Consider the following 21,198-nt stretch of genomic DNA (forward strand, 5'->3'; position numbering starts at 1 on the left):
CTGCAGCCTGGCAGACTACGTTGGCCCTCCCCTGTGGACTAGTCATAGTCTCTCCTTCCTACCAGGAGCACCTGCTGTCATCGAGCCAGACTTTGTAGCTTTCCTGTAAAGCTGCGTGAGTCAGAGTCATTCATACAAACGTCATTCCCAGATCTGTCTTCCGGGCCAGCTTACCTGTTAGGCATTAGCACACTTTATAAAGCTCGCACCTGTGTATTCGTTGTGTGTAACTTCCTGTAATGTCACCAAGGAATGGCCTGTGCTTGTGTTTCCCAATGGGGTGATGGTATCTTGGGTGGTATTTATGGCTTTAATTTATGAATGGAGCCACAAAAGATTGGCTCTGGGTTTTATTTATTATTTATTTATTTATTTATTTCCTGTTTCATTTGTGGCTTAAAGAGAGACATGGGGTCTTAGTCACCACACAGGCCGGCTTCTGTGGCCCCAGAGAGTCCATGAGAGGACTGGAACTTAGTCCTGAGTTTCAGAGGGCCTGCGGCAGCCTGGAGCCCTCTTTAAGATATTAAAGGGTTTTGCAGTAACTCCCAAATAGGAACCTACAAGACGCCTCCGATTCCTGGGGCTGGGGCCTGTGTGTCTGAGATACAGGGATCCTGCCAGGTTCCGGCTGCTTGGACGGGGCCCCCCACTCTGAACCTTCTGAATGGCAGCTGTTTATGAGGCCAGGCCCCTGCCCCCAGCCCCATCGCTGCTCCCTGACCACCTGTGACACTCTAAAGCTGCTCTTGCTGATATCGGACTGCTTATGAATAATGTTCAGTATTAGTAAGCCTGTGGGCTCTTGCCATGTATTCAGAGTTGAATACATGGCTCACATAGACCATACAGCATGGTAAGTTTTTAAGGATTTTATTCTGTGAGAAAAATGCACAGGAGAGTGAGAGCTCTGTTAAGGGGAGAAAGAGGAGTCTCGAAGCTAAGCTGGTCCTCACCAAGCAGAGAGCAGGCCAGGAGCAAGCCACGTGGAGCAAGCGTATGGTTAGAGAAGCAAACAGAGAGCAGGCTGATAGGCCACGCACCCGAAGGCGTGGGGCCACAGGGGAGGGCCCATCGTGTGTGGTCCGGGCCTTTTATTTACTCCCAAACAGGGAGTGGTTATGTCTGATTGGCAGGTGGGGGTACAGGTGGGGTCAGGTAGGGGCATGAGATCACACAGGGGGCGTGGTCTTCCAGCTCACAAACCTAATCAATTTTGTCCTCTCTGCCTGCCTACACCATTGGCCTTGGATGTGTTACAAGTGTCAGATACGTGACAAATCCAGAGAGGTGAGTGAGGCGGGGTCTCTCTGTTCCCAGCAGTATTTCCTGCAAGGCAGGGCTGGGATCAGAATCTGCATGCCAGCTGTGATGACTTCCACACTGCCAACTCCTTCAACCAAACACAAACAAAGAAAACAACAAAGTCAACTATGACAAAATCATCCCAACTAAGACTAAGTCAACCCGAGGCTCAGCACCACCACTGTGGTAAGGTTTTCAGCTGTTGGGTCATTCAGTCAATCAACTAATGATTGTGAAATATCTTCCTGAATGTAGCTGAAAAGGTTAGAAAAGGTTCAGGTGGAGGTCTCCGGGATGCTGTGTGGTTATCTGCAGCTGTGTCACAGCTGACCTGGCTCAGCGGCTCACATCAGCAGTAAATGTCCATTAGCACACCCAGCTCTGAGGGTCAGGACCCGGAGGCCAGCGGAGCTCTGTGTTTCGACTTGGGGGTCTGTGGTGAGGCCATAGACAGGGGCTTGGCCCGGGCTGCCAACAACTGCAGGGTGTCCAAGGTGGGTCATGAGCAGTTGGCATCTTGGTCTGGCTGCGAACAGGAGCTGTGTAGCTGTGTCGTAGGTTTACAGGCGTGTCGTCATCGCCTGGTGCGTGGCTGTCCCCAGAGCGAGTGAGCCAAGAGAGCACAAGGTGGAAGCCTTTCAGGATTAAGCCGTGGAAGGAACACTCGAGGGTGTGGGCAGAGACATGGGCACAGCCTGGAGACTGGCTGGCTGCAGAGGCCAGGAGCTGCCTGGAGTTGGAAGAGGATGTGTGTGGCATGTCGAGGGGAGGAGGCGGCCTGTCGTGTGTGGATGTCCAGTTGCTGAGGTCGAGGGCCAGGGCAGTGGGTAGGGAAGGGCACCAGGAACAGTGGGGCTGAGCAGCAGTAGGTGTCAGTGTGCTCCGGTGGCACTGGGGGGCCGTGTGGCTGGAGCACAGTGTGGCACGTGGAAGGGGGCTGGGGCCTGTGAGATCTGAGGGCCGAGCTCGGGGGTCTAGACTGTCTTTGGCTATTAGCGATGAGTCCTGGAGGGTTTGTAAGCAGGTGAGTCACAGGATCGTTGGTGCATTTGAGCCCCGCTTTGTGAGCTGTTGTTTCCTCTTCCCTTTTGTCCCCAGTGTCATCTAGGAGTCAACTCTCGTGTCTACAATTCTGCAGCACCTCTGCCCATGCCTTGACCACAACTGCCTTGAGCTGTTTGATTTTTCATGTATTTGTCTTGTTATCACAAATAGATTACAGGGGCCAGAGGACCAATCTTTATCTGCATCATGTCTGTTTGCCCCACCGTGCCATATCCAGTAAAGAGTTGCTCACTGGGTGGACAAAAGCAGCCAGTGACCACATGTGTGTCCAGCCACTGTTTCTGGCCGGTGGTGCCTAATCTACAGTTCAGCATTTTTTCAAAGGAGAGAGCAAGTACAGTGGATTTGATTTATGTACATGGAAAAAAGTGTTCAGAAGTGATTCTGTGTGCTTGGCATTTGCCAAAATATTTTTAGGAAACATTGAATAATAATCTTATTTTTAAAACCCCAGGGATTATTTTCAGCTTCAAAGAGAGTTCTTATTTTGCCTAAATTAGGCTAGTGGAACAGCAACCAGCCGGAGCATGCAGGGAGGGTCACTTTCATGTCTGAACAGCCATAAGTTCATCCTCTTTGTGCACATGGAAGATGTTTGTGGAGCACAGCTTCTGGTTTGGACTGGAGGCGGAGTTTTGTCCCCTTCCTCCTCCTCCTCGGATTGAATGACATCCTTGTTTATGCATTTTCATTGATCGTGTAAGCATTTGACTCATGAGGTAGCTTCAAAAATGATGGAGACTCATGGTCTCAAGCAAGCAAAGACATTTTTGCTTTGTTTCTTGAAAATCTCCCTCATGCTAAAAAAGTAAAACCCAGGAATGCAAGCTCTGTCCCCATAACCCTTGGAGGCCTCTGTGTCCTTGAGCTGCAGCGGGTGTGAAGAGAGGAGCTCATGGAGGGGTGGCCAAGGAGTTCACAGAGTAAAGGGGCGAAGTGGGGGACCAAGCGCCTGTGGGCGGGGGAGAGTATGGGACGGGGCGGGAAGCAGGGCACCTGCTCGCAGCATTCAAGGAGGCTCGGAAGGAGGGCACTCAGGATCCAGGGCTTGGCGTGGATTTGGGGGTGAAAGTCCCCAAGCAGCAAAGGGGACTGGCCCATGGAGAAGCCAGGCCAAGGGGAGTGAGGGAGGAGGGCTCCAGGAGCTTACAGAAGAGGAAGAAGGGAAGAGTGAGAAGCCCTGGGTTTGGATACCGTGTCTGTCGGCATCTGTGTCTGGACTGCAGGTCCGGGTGCATCAGTCCACGTCTTTGGGTATGTGTTCTTTGGTTTTTTTGAAGATCCATTCAGGCTCGTTTCTGTGATTCTGTTGGGTAGAGAGCCAGCAGTTCTACTTCCAGACATACACCCAGAGAAATGAGGCCCGTGTCCACCCAAGTGCTTAGTTGCAAGTGCACCTAGAAGCATTTCACATACCAACCAAACAGTGGGAACAGCCCCAGGAGCCACCAGTTCGTGAATGGGTAACAGGACATGGCAGCTTCACTCACTGGTGCGATGAAGCAGCAAAGTTTGTACCCAGTACAACCTGGATGAGAACTGTGCCAAGTGAGGAAAATCAGACACAAAGGACGATGTATTCTGTGATTCTGTTTATGTGACGAGTGGGCAAGATGCTGGCTGTTGCTGAGTCTGTAAAGGTAACAAGTCGAGCAGGGCTGCCCACGGCTGTGGTGAGGTGGCCACTGTGGGACCCTGGGATGTTCTTTTCCAGAACCTGGGTTTCTCTGTCTGGCCCAGCACAGTGCCCTCCAGGTCCATCCGTGTTGTCACAATGGCGGGATTCCTTCCTTCTTGCTTTATTTTTGAAATGTGTTTGGGCAAGGCAATATTGTACGTGTTTACTGTATACGTAGTGTGTGTTTATAGATGTGGATATCTGTATCGACTTAGTGTGATGTCTTCCAGGTTTATCCGTGTTATCGTGGGTGACAGGATTTCTTCTTTTCTAAGACTAAACAGTATTCCCTTGTGTACTAGACCTTGTGTGTGTAGATATTTTTAAAATTGTGTAATACTATTTAATTTTGTTTAATTTTTAAGTTTGCTTATTTGAAAGAGAGAGAGGGAGATGAGAGAAAGAGAGAGAGCAATCTTCCATCCTCTGGCTCACTCCCCAAAAAGCCACAATGGCCAGGGCTAGGCCAGGTTGAAGCCAGGAACCTGTAACTCTGTCCAGGTCTCCTGCATGGTCTCCCAGGCATGTGGGCCATCTTCCAGTGCTTTCCCAGGCTCATTAGCAAGGAGCTGGATTGGAAGTGGAGGCGGCACTAACTGGCACTTACATGGAATGCTCGCTTCACGGGCAGTGGCTTAACCCAGTACACTACAGCACTGGCCCATGTGTAGATCTTTTGTGCCTGGGCCTTGCACGTGTGGACCACGTTTTCTTTATCCGATTGGGATGATTAAATGTTCTAAAACTTCAGTTGTGGTGGTGGTTCTGCAACTCTTGCCCTTGCCCCCAGTGAGTTATTGACTTAAAATTATAAATTATTCCTCAATAAAATGTGGGGGATAAAAGGTGACAGACAAGGAGGAGAAGGCAGAAGCTGTAAATGCAGCAGGAATGGCAATAAGTTGATTGATAAAGCAGCTGACGGGTAACGAGAGTTCATTATATTCTGGTTTCTGCTCCAGTGTGTGTTTGAAAATTTGCATAGTAAAAATAACTTGAAGAGGGTGGCAAGCCCGTTATTTTGTGGATGTAACATAACACTCGCAGCATGTGTCTAACACTTTACAGTGGTGAATGTGCTGGCAGTGGGAGGGCATCATTTGACCTTCATTGAAAACAAACACATGGTATAGCAAGTCACTCTATGTGTTACCTTTTGCCAGTATCTCAGCAGGAATGTGAGAGAATCGTGGTAATCATATCATCAGAAAGGAGGTTAAGCAGTTTTTTGAAATTTAAGTTATTTGAAAGATAGAGAGAGGCAGAGTTGCTTAATCTGCTGGGTCACTCCTTAAGTGCCCGCAACAACCAGGCCTGGGCCAGGTCGAAGCTGGGAGTCAGAAACTCAATCCGGGTCTCTTGTGTGGGTGGCAGGCACCCGAGTACGTAAGCCATCGCCTGCTCCCTCCCCTCGTGCACATCAGCAGGAAGCTGGAATCAGGACAGACGCCCAGGCACTCTGATGTGGGATGTCGGTGTCCCAAGTGGTGTCCTAACCATTGCTCCAAACACCTGCCCAGGAATTGCATCCTGTTCAGCGTATTGTGTTCAAGTAAGAGTGATGCATGTTAGAATTAAAATTAAAATGAGGTTTTCTGCAATACGGCGGAACCGTGAGCCTTACAAACGCAGACTGGACAGCGTCATGATGGTACCCTGCATTACTGACTTCTCTGTGATGGACACGCAGAGGTACTGTTGCGTTCATGACGTGGTCTGCTGTCAGCAGGGAGTGTGGGAGTGAGCATTACCCTCTTGCTTGGCTTACCACTCACTTGTCCACGGGTTTGTTTCCCAACTCATCATAACCCACATTCTTTTTTTAATGATTTATTTATTTATTTGAAAGTCAGAGTTACACAGAGAGAGAAGGAGAGGCAGAGAGAGGTCTTCCATCCGCTGGTTCACTCCCTAGTTGGCCACAACGGCCGGAGCTGTGCCAATCCGAAGCCAGGAACCAGGGGCTTCTGCCTGGTCTCCTGTGCTGGTGCAGGGGCCCAAGGACTTGGCCATCTTCTACTGCTTTCCCAGGCCACAGCAGAGAGCTGGATTGGAAGTGGTGCAGCCGGGACTCGAACCGGCACCTGTATGGGATGCTGGCACTGTAGGCTGTGGCTTTAGCCGCTGCGCCACAGCACCAGCCCCATAACCCACATTTTGAAGAAGGAGTTTTATGTCCTCATTTTGCACTGGAGGAAGCAGAGGCACAGCGAGGCCGACTCAGTTCGTGAGCCCAGGAGGCCGGTCAATGTTCACGCTGGGCTGCGTCCCTCCGGGTCTATGCTCATGTCCCTTTACTCCCTGGTTGCACTGGAGCATGGTGTCCGTTGAAGGCTGCAGCCTGACCTCCATGATTCTCTGCCTTCATTGACTCTGTCTCAGTCCATTTTCTGTTGCGGTAACAGAATACTTGAGATGGGGTAATTCGTGAGGAATAGGAGCTGATTTAGCTTGAAGGCCTGGAGCGTGGCACTGGCGTCTCGTGGTGCTCCATCACAGCGCAGCAGGGGGCGGCTCATGGCGAGACAGAGCCGGGGCCAGCTCCAGTCTCATCTCCTCCTCTCAAAAAGCCGCTGATGCCATGGAGGAGCTCACCCTGGGAACCCCGTCTGACCCTCCTTGTCCTCCAAAGATTCCACCAGCACAGACTGTTAACAAGGGAGTTTGGGGATTAGGTTACCAGGACGGGAACCCTGGGAGGACACCTTCAAACCACGGTGGAACCTGCACGGGCAGGAGGTAGGAAAGAGATGGGGGATGTAGCCAGCGCCGCGGCTCACTAGGCTAATCCTCCGCCTGCAGCGCCGGCATCCCGGGTTCTAGTCCCAGTTGCTCCTCTTCCAGTCCAGTTCTCTGCTGTGGCCTGGGAGTGCAGTGAGGATGGCCCAGGTCCTTGGGCCCTGCACCTGCATGGGAGACCAGGAGGAATCACCTGGCTCCTGGCTTCGGATTGGCGCAGTGTGCCGGCCACAACGTGCCAGCCGTAGCGGCCACTTGGGGGGTGAACCGATGGAAAAAGGAAGACCTTTCTCTCTGTCTCTCTCTCTCACTGTCTAACTCTGCCTGTCAAAAAAAAAAAAAAAAAAAAAGTAAAAATTAAAAATAAATAAATAAATAAAAGAGGTGGGGGATGTTTCCTGGAGTAAGAACCCTCGGTGTGGATGCCAGCCAAGGCAGGGAGTGTCCCCCAAGGCACAGTTTTGGGGCCGCCTCGTGCTAAGTCATGACAGATGGGTCCAAGCTTTGATTTGACCATAGTGGAGACAGTTGTTTGGAATTCAGAACTCAGATCCTCATTTATTCTCAGGATTATCTTAGGTCTCCTACCTGGTCTCCCAGCTCCCACTCCGCTCTTGGACTTGCCACCAGCCAGCTGTGTCGCTTCCTCTCCTAGCAGCTGTCGCACACGGCCCTGCACTGCCTACAGACTGAAGTGTGCAGACCGCCTGCGTTTTCCTAGACTCCGGTGTTCCCCACTGAGCGCTGTGTGCTCAGGCTGTCTGGGGTGTCCCTCAGTGCACTGGCTGTAATTCTGTTGTTTCTCTCGCCACTGACCGGCTTCTCTGGAGTCTTCAAAGCCCTAGTAAGACCTCGTCTCCAGGCCTCTCTCGGCAGCGTCTGCTCTGCTTTCTCCGAATTTTCACGACACTTTGCAGACCTGGGTTGTGCATGGTTTTGTTGGTGTCTGCATGCCGCAGCTCCTGCTGTCTGCACACCTTGGAGCCCCACCTTTAAATCCCATCAGCCACGGCTGTGTCTGGCACGTGGTGGGCCCCTGGGAATGTGGCTGGTGCTGTGGTTGGATGCAGTGCAGACTTAAACCCCAAAGTTGTAAGTGGATGGGACTGTGAGCATGGAAGCTTCACCCAATTATTGCACCTAGGAGCTGGGCCTAGTGGGCCATGACCCTGGAAGTAGGCGGTTCTTGAGAGTTGGGTTCTAAGGGCTGAGTCCGGTCAACCTTTCTTTGCTTCCAGCTCACCGCGTGGTTGTTTCTCTACATGTGCGCTACCATCACCATCCACCACCCTCACCACGTGTTTAATGGATGGGGCCACCCAGTCTTGGGCTGTGGACTTCCAAAACCACAAGCCAAAAGAAAACTCCCTCCTGCCTAAGGCGCTCCTGTTGGATGTTTGTTATGGTGATGAAAAGCTAATAAAGGTAGAATGAACTTTTCCGTAGAACATTGGTGTGTGATTTTTGAAGTGAAACATCTTACAAAAATACATCCAGAAAGTCTGTTTTATATGAAAAAAAAAAAAGAAAGGAAACTGACATGGAAATATTGAAGCATATATTCATAATGTTCCCGAAGTGTGGGCCTATTAACTCTCCAAGAGACAACTCCAGTACTGAGTTTATAACAGCCACACCCACTTCTGCACTCCAAGGTCTCATCTCATTTTTTGTGTGCATTTTGGGGGAGGTGTGGGAGAAACAAGGTCTAGGAACTGAAGGGTAAGTCAGGTGTTCCTACACATTTTCTAGTTTATCTTCAGAAAAGAAGGCGCCAGTGAGCTGACGTAATTTCTAAGTTTCCATCAAGCTCTGAAATATCGCTAGTTGTTTCAGTCAATACCTTTTAGCAAATAAGAGAAAAGGAGGGAGGGGTTATTCACTCACTGCATGTGTTGAATCCCAGGATCAAATTTGGTTGACCTGTTTAGGGGTCATGCTGGCCAGTGCATTGAACTCGACCTTCCAACCACCTGCTGTATGCAGGTTCTAAGGCACAGCTTTCCCGTAACTGTTCACTGGCGTTTTAGGAGCTAAAAAGTCCCTATACTCTTGTGACCGTGCCCAAAAGCTTGCAATCCAAAGGAGCTAATCCAGAATTTTGGATCAGAGACAGGGATGAAAGAACACCGCAGTTTCTTTTCTCCTCTGCTTCTGGTGTGTTTCCTGCTAGGCACTGGGGAAATCTTAAAAGCAAAAGCCTGTCTTCCTGTGGGAAGGGTGAGTGGAACAAGACTTGTTTTCCACCTGAGAACCAGGGGGTGCTGAGCACATGGGGTCTTCCTGAGACCACCCCACTCCCACCCCCGGGGGTGTCTCTAAGTGGACTTTGCATGAGCTCATCAGTGGGGCGTGGCTCACCTGACCATCATCTTTGCATTAGTGTTAGCTGGCCCAGCACACTCATTTCCATTCTTAATTAGCACTTAAAGCTATGATCCAGGCTGAATCAGCTGCGAAAGCAAACAACCCTCCCCTCCAGCCCCAAACAGCAGAGCAAAGCAAAGCAGCTCATTCTTGGCAGCGCTGGGCCTGCACTTTCTCCCTGCCGCGTCAGCACTGCAGGAAGCAGCACTGCTTCCTAATGGGGATTCCCCACGCTGGGCAGACACTCTGCTGCGATTGTGACGCTTTCAGCCCCTCAGTCCGTCATCTCCGCCTTCGTCCATTTGATTGTATTACGTTTTGGAGCGTTGTTTGGACAGATTCATCCATCCGCCCCCTCTCTCCTCTGGGAAAGCCCCCTTTGCCGTGCCCTGCTGCCCTGCAGAGCAAAACCACACACCAGGAAATTGAGAAAGTGGAGCCCGGCTTCCCGATGGAGTTCTTTGGGAGAGCAGTGTGCAGCCAGTATAAACATTCTGGCGGGGTTAGAGAGAGCGTCTGGGCTTTCCATTACCCACGCTGGTGAGGTCGTGAACAATTCGCTCACTGCAGAGAGCCTGGTGCTTTGTCTCAGCATGTGCCGCTGTCCACTTGCAGATAACCAGTTTGGAAGCCAGAGGCTTGGGTCCCAGGTCCCCAGGACAACAGGTCTCGCAGACGCTGCTTCCCCCACTCCCCCCCGCACCCTCGCTGCCACAGACAGGGTAGCAACACCGTGAGCTCAGGGTCTCAGAGGCACGGCGCGTCTTTTTGGCCAGCAAAGCTGGTCATCTTGACTCGGAGCTCAGAGCCCCGAGCTTTCTCTCCCGTCACGTGGGCAGCAGGGGTGCAGGAGTAGTCCGGGAGCTCGCCCTAGTGATGGCACAGAACCCAGGGTGGTTCGGTGCTTGCATCAGATCTGTGGAGCTGGGCTCAAGTCTTCTTCCTGCAGCCACGGAGGAGGAGGGCAGGAGGGGCACCTCCCAGCAGTGCCGCAAGGCTCCCCTGCCAGACGACCTTGCCCGTCACATGGTCTAGGTGAGCCCAGCAGTGAGACGCAAGCACGAAACAGCCCCTCGAGTTTCTGGAACCTTGCGCAACCGCTTCCCTCCATTGTTGGAGGGTGAGATATTTCGCCTGAGTAAATGGACCAGATAGGGCGTTCCAAGCTCCGAGTTCCACGGTTTCAGCAGTTGGAGTGGAAATTTCCTCCACCTTTTTGCTCTGTGTCTTCTCAGTTTTAATGGAGAGACCGCCAGCCCATGACTTCCTCCCCAGTGCCCCAGAGAGTCTTTGAAGAGACAAAGGCAGTCACACCGCAGCTGGTTAGTCTCAAAGGCTCTCAGGGTCAAGTTCAAGCTCCTTCACCTGAGTCCAAAGCTGGGTCTTGTCTGGCTTCCCAGCCTCGTCTGCCTTGTCTGCCCGTCCTCTGTGCGCCAGCCATTCTGAGCATCTCTCTCTCTCTTTCTTTTTAAATATTTATTTATTTATTTGAAAGTCAGTTACACTGAGAGAGATGGAGAGGCAGAAAGAGAGAGGTCTTCCATCCGCTGGTTACTCCCCAGTTGGCCGCAATGGCCAGAGCTGTGCCGATCCGGAGTCAGGAGCCAGAAGCTTCTTCCAGGTCTTCCACACAAGTGTAGGGGCCCAAGGACTTGGGCCATCTTATACTGCTATCCCAGGCCACAGCAGAGAGCTGGACTGGAAGTGGAGCAGCCGAGACTAGAACCGGCACTGGAGGCCGACCCCCATCTTTCTTATCCTCTGAACCTGACACGTCATTCTCCTGCCTGGGCTCCTTGCGGCTTCAGCCGCTGCCCCCTGGACTCGGGTTTGAGATGCTCCCGGGCAATCCCTGGTGCCGCCACTGCCAATGCCTCTGCCGAGGACTGGTGTCTTCAGCCGTGGCTGTGGACCTGCCGGCCGCCTCTGCACCTGCAGCTGCCGTGTGTTGAGCAGGTCCCGAATGCAGGGCGGTTTTCTGAGGGTTTTATTTGTGCTGGCTTATTTAATCCTTATTGCTACACTTGGCAGTCGATGCTATTATGTTTTCCACTTGTAAAGCTGGGTAAACTGAGTCACAGGACAGTGTGCAGCTCTTGCCGCTGCCAGCTGGCAGAAATCAGATTTGCTGCTAGGCTCTCTGGCTCCATGGCCTTGACCTCCTACACCCCCTGGTTTGGGCAAACAGCGGACTCCGGGTTTAAGAGACAAGCCGTGAGTACAGTGATTGCTGTGAGCTCCGTGCGGCCTGGGGAGCTGCAGCAGGGCTTGTTGCTTCAGAGTGGCTGTGACAGTCCTCTGACTGCTTGGCGGGCTCCTCAATGTGGGTTATCCGATCCTGATGGAATCCTGACTAATCTCTTGTTGATTGGTAAGAAAAGTCTGTATTGTCTTCCTGTTTGAACACAGGCTGGATTGCTAGAGGCACAGGGCTCATGAGTGTTGGTGGGGTGGGCAGGTGTAGGGGTGTCCGGCACAGGTGGTGGTGATGGCCACAGTGACCGACTGCCTGCTGTCCCGTGGACAGACCCCTCCACCCTGCACCCCGAATCCTGGACTGAATGCAGTGCAGTGCGCATGGTTGCTGTCTTGTTGGAAAGCTGAGCGAAGACCTTACGTAACGACAGGAGCCCACTCCCATCAGATGGAAGCCGTGTGACTCCCTGTTTCTTTCTCGGGATGATTTCCTGTCAAGGGCGCTGTCCTTTTGGAAGTTACTTTCAGTTATCTTCTCCATAAGCGTATCTTGGTTTGTTTTGATATGAATTGATGTGAGTGATAAATTTCCCAATCGCCAGCTGCCTGGGGCCGAATGGAAGAGTCCCGGGGGAGCAGCGATGTGATTGTCATCTCTGGAAAACGACACATAATTGAATCACTTAGACGTGAGTCAGTGCATTCTGCCTTCTGTCGTAATGTAAGAGGAAGATAATGGCACGCCCCTTGGAGGGAGGAGGGCGGTGAGCCGAAGTCGGAACGACGGGCACGTGGTGTTGAGTGTGGGTTCCGGTGCTGTGAGCTCCCAGCTGCAGGTCACTGAGCCGTCTACGCGAGCTCATTTACAAAAGGGCACGGAAGGGTTCAGAAAACACAGAGCAGCTTAAAAAAGTCCCGGTGGTCGTCCTTGTAGGGGTTCCTCTCCTCCAGCGTGAACTGACTTTGCAGACAGCCTGTGTCTTGGTTGAGTGTCTTGGGAAAGGTGCGTATTTTCTAGTTCCCTAAGAGGGGCTAGAATTCTCCAGCTTTTGTTTCTGCTCCTCACAACTATTAAAATATAGGAGATTTTAATTGCCGAAGATCTAGGAGCCGTAGCATCAATTCTAGCATTAAAAGTCACATGGAACAAAATTTGTTCAGCTGATGTGTCCCAGATCTCATTTTTCCGTGTTATAGAGGTTACCATTTCTAGGCCTCACCCTCCGAGTGACAAGTGACAAACAGTGAGATCATGATCGCCCAGGCCACTGTGCGACGTGTGTGGAAGCCGCTTCGCCTTTGGCCTGCCTGGCCCAGGGGAATCTGCATTTTGACCAAGGCTTCTGGTGGCTCCAGCAGGAGGCCCCCAAGTCCCTACCCTCTGCAGGCACTCAGGGCTCCTGCTGACCTGGGCCCAGGACCTGGCTCTTTGCCTCTGACCACCCTGTGGTGCAGGTGCCCTGGGCCATGCTGGGGGCTGTCTCCCTGGCCAGCCCCTAGAGAAGGAGCACACTGGGCTGTGCCTCACGGCCCATTCTCCTCAGGACTGCACTCCCTCTGCCCCAGCGTGGACACCACCTTCTGCCATCCTGCAGACCTTGCCCTAGTGAGCCAGAAACGGGGAACAGAGCTCTGCAGGTGCCCATGGTCTCTTAGCTGACCCCTTCTTTGATCCTTGATTTTCCTATGAAATAAATTTTTTTTTTTGACAGGCAGAGTGGACAGTGAGAGAGAGAGACAGAGAGAAAGGTCTTCCTTTGCCGTTGGTTCACCCTCCAATGGCCACCGCGGCCGGCGTGCCGCGCTGATCCGATGGCAGGAGCCAGGTGCTTTTCCTGGTCTCCCACGGGGTGCAGGGCCCAAGCACTTGGGCCATCCTCCACTGCACTCTCTGGCCACAGCAGAGAGCTGGCCTGGAAGAGGGGCAGCCGGGACAGAATCCGGTGCCCCGACCAGGACTAGAACCCGGTGTGCCGGTGCCGCAAGGTGGAGGATTCGCCTAGTGAGCCACGGCGCCGGCCGAAATAAATTTTTTTTTAAAAGGTATTATTTATTTATTTGAGAAGTGAAGTTAGAGAGGGAGAGACAGAGGGAAAGGTCTTCCATCCTCTGGTCACTTCTCAAATGGCCACAACAGACAGAGCTGAGCCAGTCCGAAGCCAGGAGCTTCTTCCAGGTCCCCCACAGAGTGCAGGGGTCCAAGCACTTGGGCCATCTTCAACTGCTTTCCCAGGCCATAGCAGAGAGCTGGATCAGAAAAGGAGCAGCCGGGACTTGAACTCGTGTCCATATGGGATGCTGGCACCACATGTGGAGGCTTGGCCTGCTGCGCCACAGCACTGGCCCCCAAATAAATGTTTTTATGAACAAAAAATCTCCAGGGAGTAGTTTTCCCAAAAGGCTTGGCCTGCAGTGGGTGCCCCCTTTTAGGGGCCTGGGACAGCTTGTGGGTTGTTTTCCCAGTAGTGGTAAGTGTTCAGGGAAGCACCTCAAACCTGGAGAAAAGATGTGGGGTTAAGTAAAACCGAACAAGATAACTGTTTAGAGTGAACTATTTTCTAAATTTTTATTTGTTTTTTTATTTGCTTGAAGGACAGACACACAGAAACACACACATACATAGGTGTGTGCAAGTGCACAGAGAGAGACCTTCAGTCCACTGGTTCACTCCCTAAATGGCTGCAGGAGCCAGGGCTGAGCCAGGCTGGAGCCAGGAGCCCCATAACTCAATCTGGGTCTCCCACACGTGTGGCAGGGAAGCTTGAGCGTAAGTACGTGGGCCATCCCTGGCTCTCCCCTAGGGAGCAAAACAGCAGGAGCTGGAATGTGGAGGCAGAGCCAGGGCTCAGTGCCGGGGCATCCCAAGCATCTCCAAGAATGTGTCCCTGTTTGAGTGCTGTGTTCACGACTGGGTACCTGTTCACCTGCCGCTCTTTTTCTGTGCCATAGTCATGAACAGCTTCTGGAAATGTCCTTTGCGTGTTCAAGACTGAGTATTTTATACATGTATTTGCAAATAGGGCCCTGTCACTCCATTTAACGTGCTGCCTTTGACTGCATAATGCTCCCCAGTTTCAAATATGTTAAGAAATGAAGAGACATGTATTTTACTGTTGATCACATCCAGAAAGTCACTCTTCTGAGACCCGCTGCTTTTTACATTAAATATTTTAGGCCGGCGCCGTGGCTCACTAGGCTAATCCTCCACCTTGCAGCGCCGGCACACCGGGTTCTAGTCCCGGTCGGGGTGCCGGATTCTGTCCCGGTTGCCCCTCTTCCAGGCCAGCTCTCTGCTGTGGCCCGGGAGTGCAGTGGAGGATGGCCCAAGTGCTTGGGCCCTGCACCCTGTGGGAGACCAGGAAAAGCACCTGGCTCCTGCCATCGGATCAGTGCTGTGCGCCGGCCACGGCGGCCATTGGAGGGTGAACCAACGGCAAAGGAAGACCTTTCTCTCTGTCTCTCTCTCTCTCTGTTCACTCTGCCTGTCAAAAAAAAAAAATTTTTTTTTTGAACATCAGTGAGCCCATAGGAGCCAAGAGAGAGATCCACATTGTTCTTTTTGTCCTGTGGAATTCTGTATTGCGAGTTTGTCAGACATGTATCAGTCCACAAAAATAGCTCGACTTCCAGAATCACTCCTCGTGCCTGTCTGTTGTTCACAGGCTTCCTCTAGGTTATGTTCATACTGCGGTAGAATGACATGTTTCTCTGTCAGTGCATGTGAGCAGTTCTGTCCAAAGGTGCACACACAATACGTTTTGGAACAACTTCTGTAAATCCTTTAGTGGCACCTGTGGTTTTCAGTGTTAGATGGGATCCGAACAGCTTTGGTCCTTTGTAGAGCGAGGTTTCTGCAAGGGTGGCTGGGTACCTGTTCACCGCTCAGTTCTCCAGTTCTGAGACGTGCGTTTTTCATGTCGTAACCGTTGTCCACTGGGGCGGCAGCGTGGAACGGCCGTGTACAGGTGGCGTCCCAGTCCTTGCCCCAAACAGCGTGCTATGAAATGGTGCGTCTCCCCTCCGGTGGCATTCCGGAGTCAGGGTGTGCATACCTGTGTCTGCCAGGATGTGTGTGGAAGTTATTCTAGCTAAGTACTTTCCCACGGGGGCCGGCGTGGCTGCTGCCCCGTATTCGTCAGGAGCCCAGTCCACAGCTAACCACGTCAGCAGCAGCACCTGCAGAAACCGTAGCGTCGGGTTCCTTAGAGCAACAGAAGCCGCTGTTACCCCTACCTCCTTAGGGCTTGGCACGCGTTACGTCGTGCATCTGCCCCATCCGATGGTTGATAACAAAACAAGCCGTTCAGTGAAGATGCAGAGCAGGGAGGGATGCTGGAGTCACTCCGGGATAGCTTTGCACCACACTGCGGCTCCCACCTGCAGACTCCCCAGGGGCCTGCGCCCGCTTCCCAGGGGCGTGGCCTCCGTGGCTTCGCCCTCTTCCCCCATCCTCCCTTTCGGTCTGCCTAGGCTGGAAGCCTGTGTTTGTCTCTCCTCCCTGCCGCCTCCACCCTGTTTCCCCGGCTGCCGGCTGTGTGTGTGTGTCTCTTCCCATCACCTCTGCTCTCTGCCAGGCTATCCCTGCTTCTTAGGAAGGAGGTCTTACTTAAACAGTCGGCACTTAATACGTGTCCTTGGCTGCGGTGTTCTTTGCTTGAGACTCTTCTGACAGTGCCTTGGGAGGGTGTCTGCACAGGCGGGGGCGGGGGGGGGGGTCCTGGGGTGGGGGAGGGGGCCCCTGGGCGTGTACTCAGGCTGTCTGTCACATGCCTTGTGATAAAACTGTTAGCCATCACCTGGTCCAGGAGGAGACAGTTATTGACATTTTCAGTTGCCTTTTGTGAAAGGCAAAGATCAAAGACGTTTGCTGCTGCTTCCTCCCCGGCTCAGACCGCAGCTTCCTTCCTCCCTGTTCGAAGCCCTGCAGTAGCCTTGGTTTGCGACTTTCTCACCCAATGGAGGACGATAATGCTACAGGGCCAGAAGGAAATGCAGCAGATGGAGGCCCCTGGGGTGTGTCTCTGCACCTCTGAACCGACATCCTTTTGGGTGCCCGCTTTGTTCCTGTTTCTTTCTTTTCTTTCTTTTTTTTTTTTTTTTAAGATTTATTTATTTATTAGAAAAGCAGAGTTAGAGAGAGGGAGTGAGGTCTTCCATCCAATGGCTGGGGCTGAGCCAGTCTGAAGCCAGGAGCCAGGAGCCAGGAGCTTCATCCGGGTCTCCCACGTGGGTGCAGGGGCCCAAGCACTTGTGCCGTCTTCCACTGCTCTCCCAGGTGCAGCAGCAGGGAGTTGGATTGGAAGTGCAGCAGCCGGGACTCGAGCCGGCGCCTGTATGGGATGCCAGCACTGCAGGCCGTGGCTTAACCAGCTGCACCACAGCATCGGCCCCTGTTCCTGTTAGAGATGAGGTTCTCCTTGCTAGATTCTACCTTGTCTTTGGTTGTGCACCCTTTGGGGAGTGTGACGAAGGCTGGAGGGGTAAGGCCCAGGACCCAGGGCGGCCATGACACCGTCCAGCACCTTCTCCAAGAATGTGTCCCTGTTTGAGTGCTGTGTTCATGACTGACCTCTCAGGACAGCGGTGCAGGCTAAGAGCAGAGGAAACAGACCAGAGCCGGGGCACCAGTGAGGCCTCAGGACGCCCACCCCAGACGGCTGCCCTGCCCTGCTCGGGGAGCACTGCCTTGGCCTCAGCCGTGGCCTGCAGGCGACTGTCCAGCGGGGAGTTCAGTTCCTGGGAACGAACACAAGAGCCCCCTTCCCCCGGGCCCTCTGTGCAGGGAGGGCTGAAGCGCCCGCAGTCAGAGGCAGACACTGCTCTGAAATTGATTGTGGGCCCCACCCACCCCGTGACCCTCTGTGCCCCTCTCCACCCCTTCTGTGGGAAGCCACAGCGTCACAGTGGACAGCTGCACCACGGCCTCACACCTCAATCAGACAGCAGCCCCTGGGCCTGCCCCTCACCTCTGCCAAGCCCCAGAGCACAATGCCCCAGCCTGGGTCCAGCTTCTGTCTGCTGCTTCACACCCCACACACCCGCAATGGCCAGGACTCCATCTGGCCTTCCCTGTGGGTGGCAGGGACCCACCTACTTGAGCCCCTGCCTGCTGCCTCCCAGGGTCTGCGTCAGCCGGAGGCTGGAATCGGGAGTACAGTCGGGACTCGAACCCAGGCATTCTGGTATGGGATGCAGGCGTCCCAAACATCAGTGTAATGTCCAATGCCCATTCCAGGTGCACCTCTTTCTCTGAACAGTGATTAGCAGGAGCAGAGTGAGATGACCACCAGGGGGTCTGGAAGGTGCTCACTCCCGGGGGAGGCACAGGCTTTGGTTTGTGGCCCTTGGGCAGCAAGCAGAGGAATGCAAGTGCACTCCGACCTGGGGCCCTCCTGGCTGTCTACAGTCTCACTGGTGACCTCTGTGGGGTGACAAAAGACCTTCTCTGTCCTGTTTCTGCCCTGCTCCTGAAGAGCCACGCCCCCCTCTGAATTCTCTTTCTGCCGCCTCCTTTCCACTCCACGTTTTCTCCTGGACTCTTTGCACTGGGCTTTTGCATCACAGGTTTCGCGATGCAGTTTGGACTCCTGAGAACAGCTGATAACCTTGTGATTCTAGCTCAGGATCAGAGTCAACAGCATTCTTATCGGGGACATTTAGGGGGAACCCAGGTGTTGTGCTTGTCAGGGAAGATGTTGGGTAAGAGCAGAACAGGACCAGGTCTGTGTGCTTGGAGATACCGTTTCACACTTATTCAATAGGCAGGGTTTGATAAGGCCCAGGGCTGGAAAGAAAGTAGGCAAACATGCTGATTAGATTCTAAGTGGGTATGGCCTTTCTGGGGAGGTATTACAATATAAAATGCAGGTTCCTTTTGACCCAGCAGTGCTTCTTTCAGGAATTCATTATTAGGGTATAATGGACGCATGCACATATGAGGGTGCTTTGTAAAACTTCATGGAAAATGGAATTAAATTTTGAGGGGTAGACACTGTGATGCAGTGAGTTAGGCTGCTGCTTGGGACACTGCTGTCCCATAGTGGAGAGCCCGGGACGGTGTCCTGCGTCCACTTCCAGTCCAGCTTGCAGCTAATGTGCAGGCTGGGAGGCAGCAGGTGGTGGCTCGAGTGGTCGGGTCCCTGCCACCCATGCGGGAGACCTGGAGGGGGCTTCTGGCTGCTGGATTTGGCCTGGCCCAGCCCTGCTACTGTGGTCATTTGGAAGTGAACCAGTAGACAGAAGATCTCGCTCTCGCTCTCACTCTCTCGCTCTGTGTGTGTCACTCTGTCTTTCAAATAAATAAATATTTATACAAATAAACTTAGTTCAGTGCCTAGCATACAGTAAGTAGTAAGTGTGCAGCATGTTTTAATTTTTATAGAGAACGCGTCTTAAGCGATTTCGGTGGCAAGCCGTGCGTGGTCAGGCTAGGAAGCCTGGTGTCCTTCTCCTGGTCTGAAGTGCTGCTGCCCACGGGGCAGGTCTGTTCCCAAGGCAGAGTGTGAACTTACAGAGTTTGAGAAGTAATGTGGACAATGTAATAATGCATACTGATATGGAAGTGATACAGAGAAATAAGAGAATATCAAAGGGCAGGGCGGCCTTTAGGTCACACAAAGCAGGCGGATGTGGCACTGAAATAGACACTGAGTAGGGTTGGTTTGTTTAACGATTTACTTATTTACTTGAAAGACAGAGAGAGGAAGAGAGAGAGTTTGTTTTTGTTTTTGTTTTTGACAGGCAGCATTAGACAGTGAGAGAGAGACAGAGACAGAGAGAAAGGTCCTCCCTCCGTTGGTTTACCCCCCAAATGGCTGCCACAGCCAGCGCGCTGCACCAATCCGAAGCCAGGAGCCAGGCATTTCCTCCTGGCCTCCCATGTGGGCGCAGGGCCCAAGCACCTGGGCCATCCTGCACTGCCCTCCAGGGCCACAGCAGAGAGCTGGACTGGAAGAGGAGCAACTGGGACAGAATCCGGTGCCCCAACTGGGACTAGAACCCGGGATGCTGGTGCTGCAGGCAGAGGATTAACGAAGTAAGCCGTGGCACCAACCCAGAGATCTTTTATCCACTGTTTCACTCCCCAAGTGGTCTTAAGGGCTAGGGCTGGACCAGGCCCAAGGCACGAGCCAAATCTTCATCCAGGTCTCCTGTGTGGGTATAAGAGCCCCAGGACTTGTGCCATCTTCTACTGCTTTCTCAGGCCATTATCAGAGAGCTGGCTGGGAAGTGGAGCAACCAGGACTTGAACCTGTAGCCATATGGGATGCTGGCATTGAAGGCGGCAGCTTTACCCATGTTGCCACAATGCTGGCCCCCTGGATACACATCTTTAAGAGAAAATGAAAGGCCGGCGCCGCGGCTCACTAGGCTAATCCTCCGCCTAGCGGCGCCAGCACACCGGGTTCTAGTCCCGGTTGGGGCGCCGGATTCTGTCCTGGTTGCCCCTCTTCCAGGCCAGCTCTCTGCTGTGGCCAGGGAGTGCAGTGGAGGATGGTCCAGGTGCTTGGGCCCTGCACCCCATGGGAGACCAGGAAAAGCACCTGGCTCCTGGCTCCTGCCATAGGATCAGCGCGGTGCGCCGGCCACGGCGGCCATTGGAGGGTGAACCAACGGCAAAGGAAGACCTTTCTCTCTGTCTCTCTCTCTCACTGTCCACTCTGCCTGTCAAAAAATAAATAAAATAAAAAATAAAAAAAAATAAATAAACTTAAAAAAAAAGAGAAAATGAAGCTGGTTAGGACCGTTGGCACTAAAAAAGTGATGGCAAATCAGGGCAAACTTTTTCTAATTGTTAGTATAATCCTTACTTTGGCTTCCAGATTAAGAGTGATTAAATTATATTAAGGTGGCTTCTGTGAAAATGCATATCAAACTGTATTGAAGGGTGTTGTAGAGAGCTTTGTGTTTGTCAGTTTGCTGTCGAAAGTGCATTCAAAGCTGATAACTTATATTTGATTTCCAGACTTAAAAGCTCAAAAGGCAGTTATTTTTTGAACAAGCCACAAACTTGAGGGAGCCTTACAGAAATTGTAAAGCAGAGCTGGTTAGGGGCCTGGCGAGGGGGGATGGAGAGTGGGGAGCAAGTGTTGCCTTGGGGCCGCCACTGGCAGAGCTGCCAGGCCCCCAGCCTTCGGCCCCCTAACAGGCCCATGTTTTATCCCATAGCTGTCCTGAAACAGGAACATACGGTGTTTGCTGACATGTAGAACTTTCTAGAATGAGAGCACTTTATTGACACGTGATGTGTATAATAGAATTCTCAGCACCTTTAAGAACTCCATTAAGGTTCAGAAGATCTCTGCTTTTTTGTTAAAAATTTTTACATGATTTGAGACAGACTCAGCTACCCCTGGTAGCCAAGGCTGAAGGGAGCAGCTGGGAAGTTAATCCAGGGCTCCCATGTGGGTGGCAGGACCTCAGTGTGTGTGAGCCATTGCCTCTGCCTCCCAGGATCTGAACTGGCAGGAAACTGGAGTGACGCTCCAGTATGGGAGTGGATCCCAGGCTCTCTGCTGTGGGACGTGCGCATCTTAACCGGGGTCTGAATCGCTGTACTAGATGCCTGCCCCATGCTTCTGTTAGATTCTCTACGTGTGAAGCGGCTGTCAGGTGGAGAGATTTCAGTTGGTGCCTGTAAATAGCGTGTCTCAGGCAGCTACCATTTGCACGTATCAGTTGTGTGCTGAGGCGTGTGGTGTGGAGCCACGCACTGGGGCAGCAAAGAGCTTACTGTGCACGAGGCATTCCTGTGTTGGGTTTCGAGGTTACGGGACTAAGCGCAGTTAAGTTAGTTTTCCACGCTGTCTACAGAGTAGCTTGTCCTGAGTGTGACTAGCACGTGGTGT

At 52.6% G+C, this 21,198-nt stretch overlaps 1 protein-coding gene across 3 annotated transcripts in view; it reads left to right on the plus strand.

Annotated features, from left to right (window-relative positions):
* TNFAIP8 (TNF alpha induced protein 8) overlaps nucleotides 1-21,198 on the plus strand; it is a 115,600-nt gene that overhangs the window by 18,186 nt on the left and 76,216 nt on the right. The window contains exon 1 of one of the 3 annotated variants that reach the window (XM_017341002.3): nucleotides 1,357-1,491. The exons of the other annotated variants lie outside the window; for them this stretch is intronic. Within the exon in view, the coding sequence (XP_017196491.2) occupies nucleotides 1,434-1,491 (58 nt within the window). The 5' untranslated portion in view covers nucleotides 1,357-1,433. Of the gene's footprint in view, nucleotides 1-1,356; nucleotides 1,492-21,198 lie in introns of those variants that run through there. 3 annotated transcript variants of the gene reach the window in all.

Source organism: Oryctolagus cuniculus, chromosome 6 (assembly GCF_964237555.1).
Source record: "Oryctolagus cuniculus chromosome 6, mOryCun1.1, whole genome shotgun sequence".
Taxonomy (NCBI): Eukaryota; Metazoa; Chordata; class Mammalia; order Lagomorpha; family Leporidae; genus Oryctolagus; species Oryctolagus cuniculus.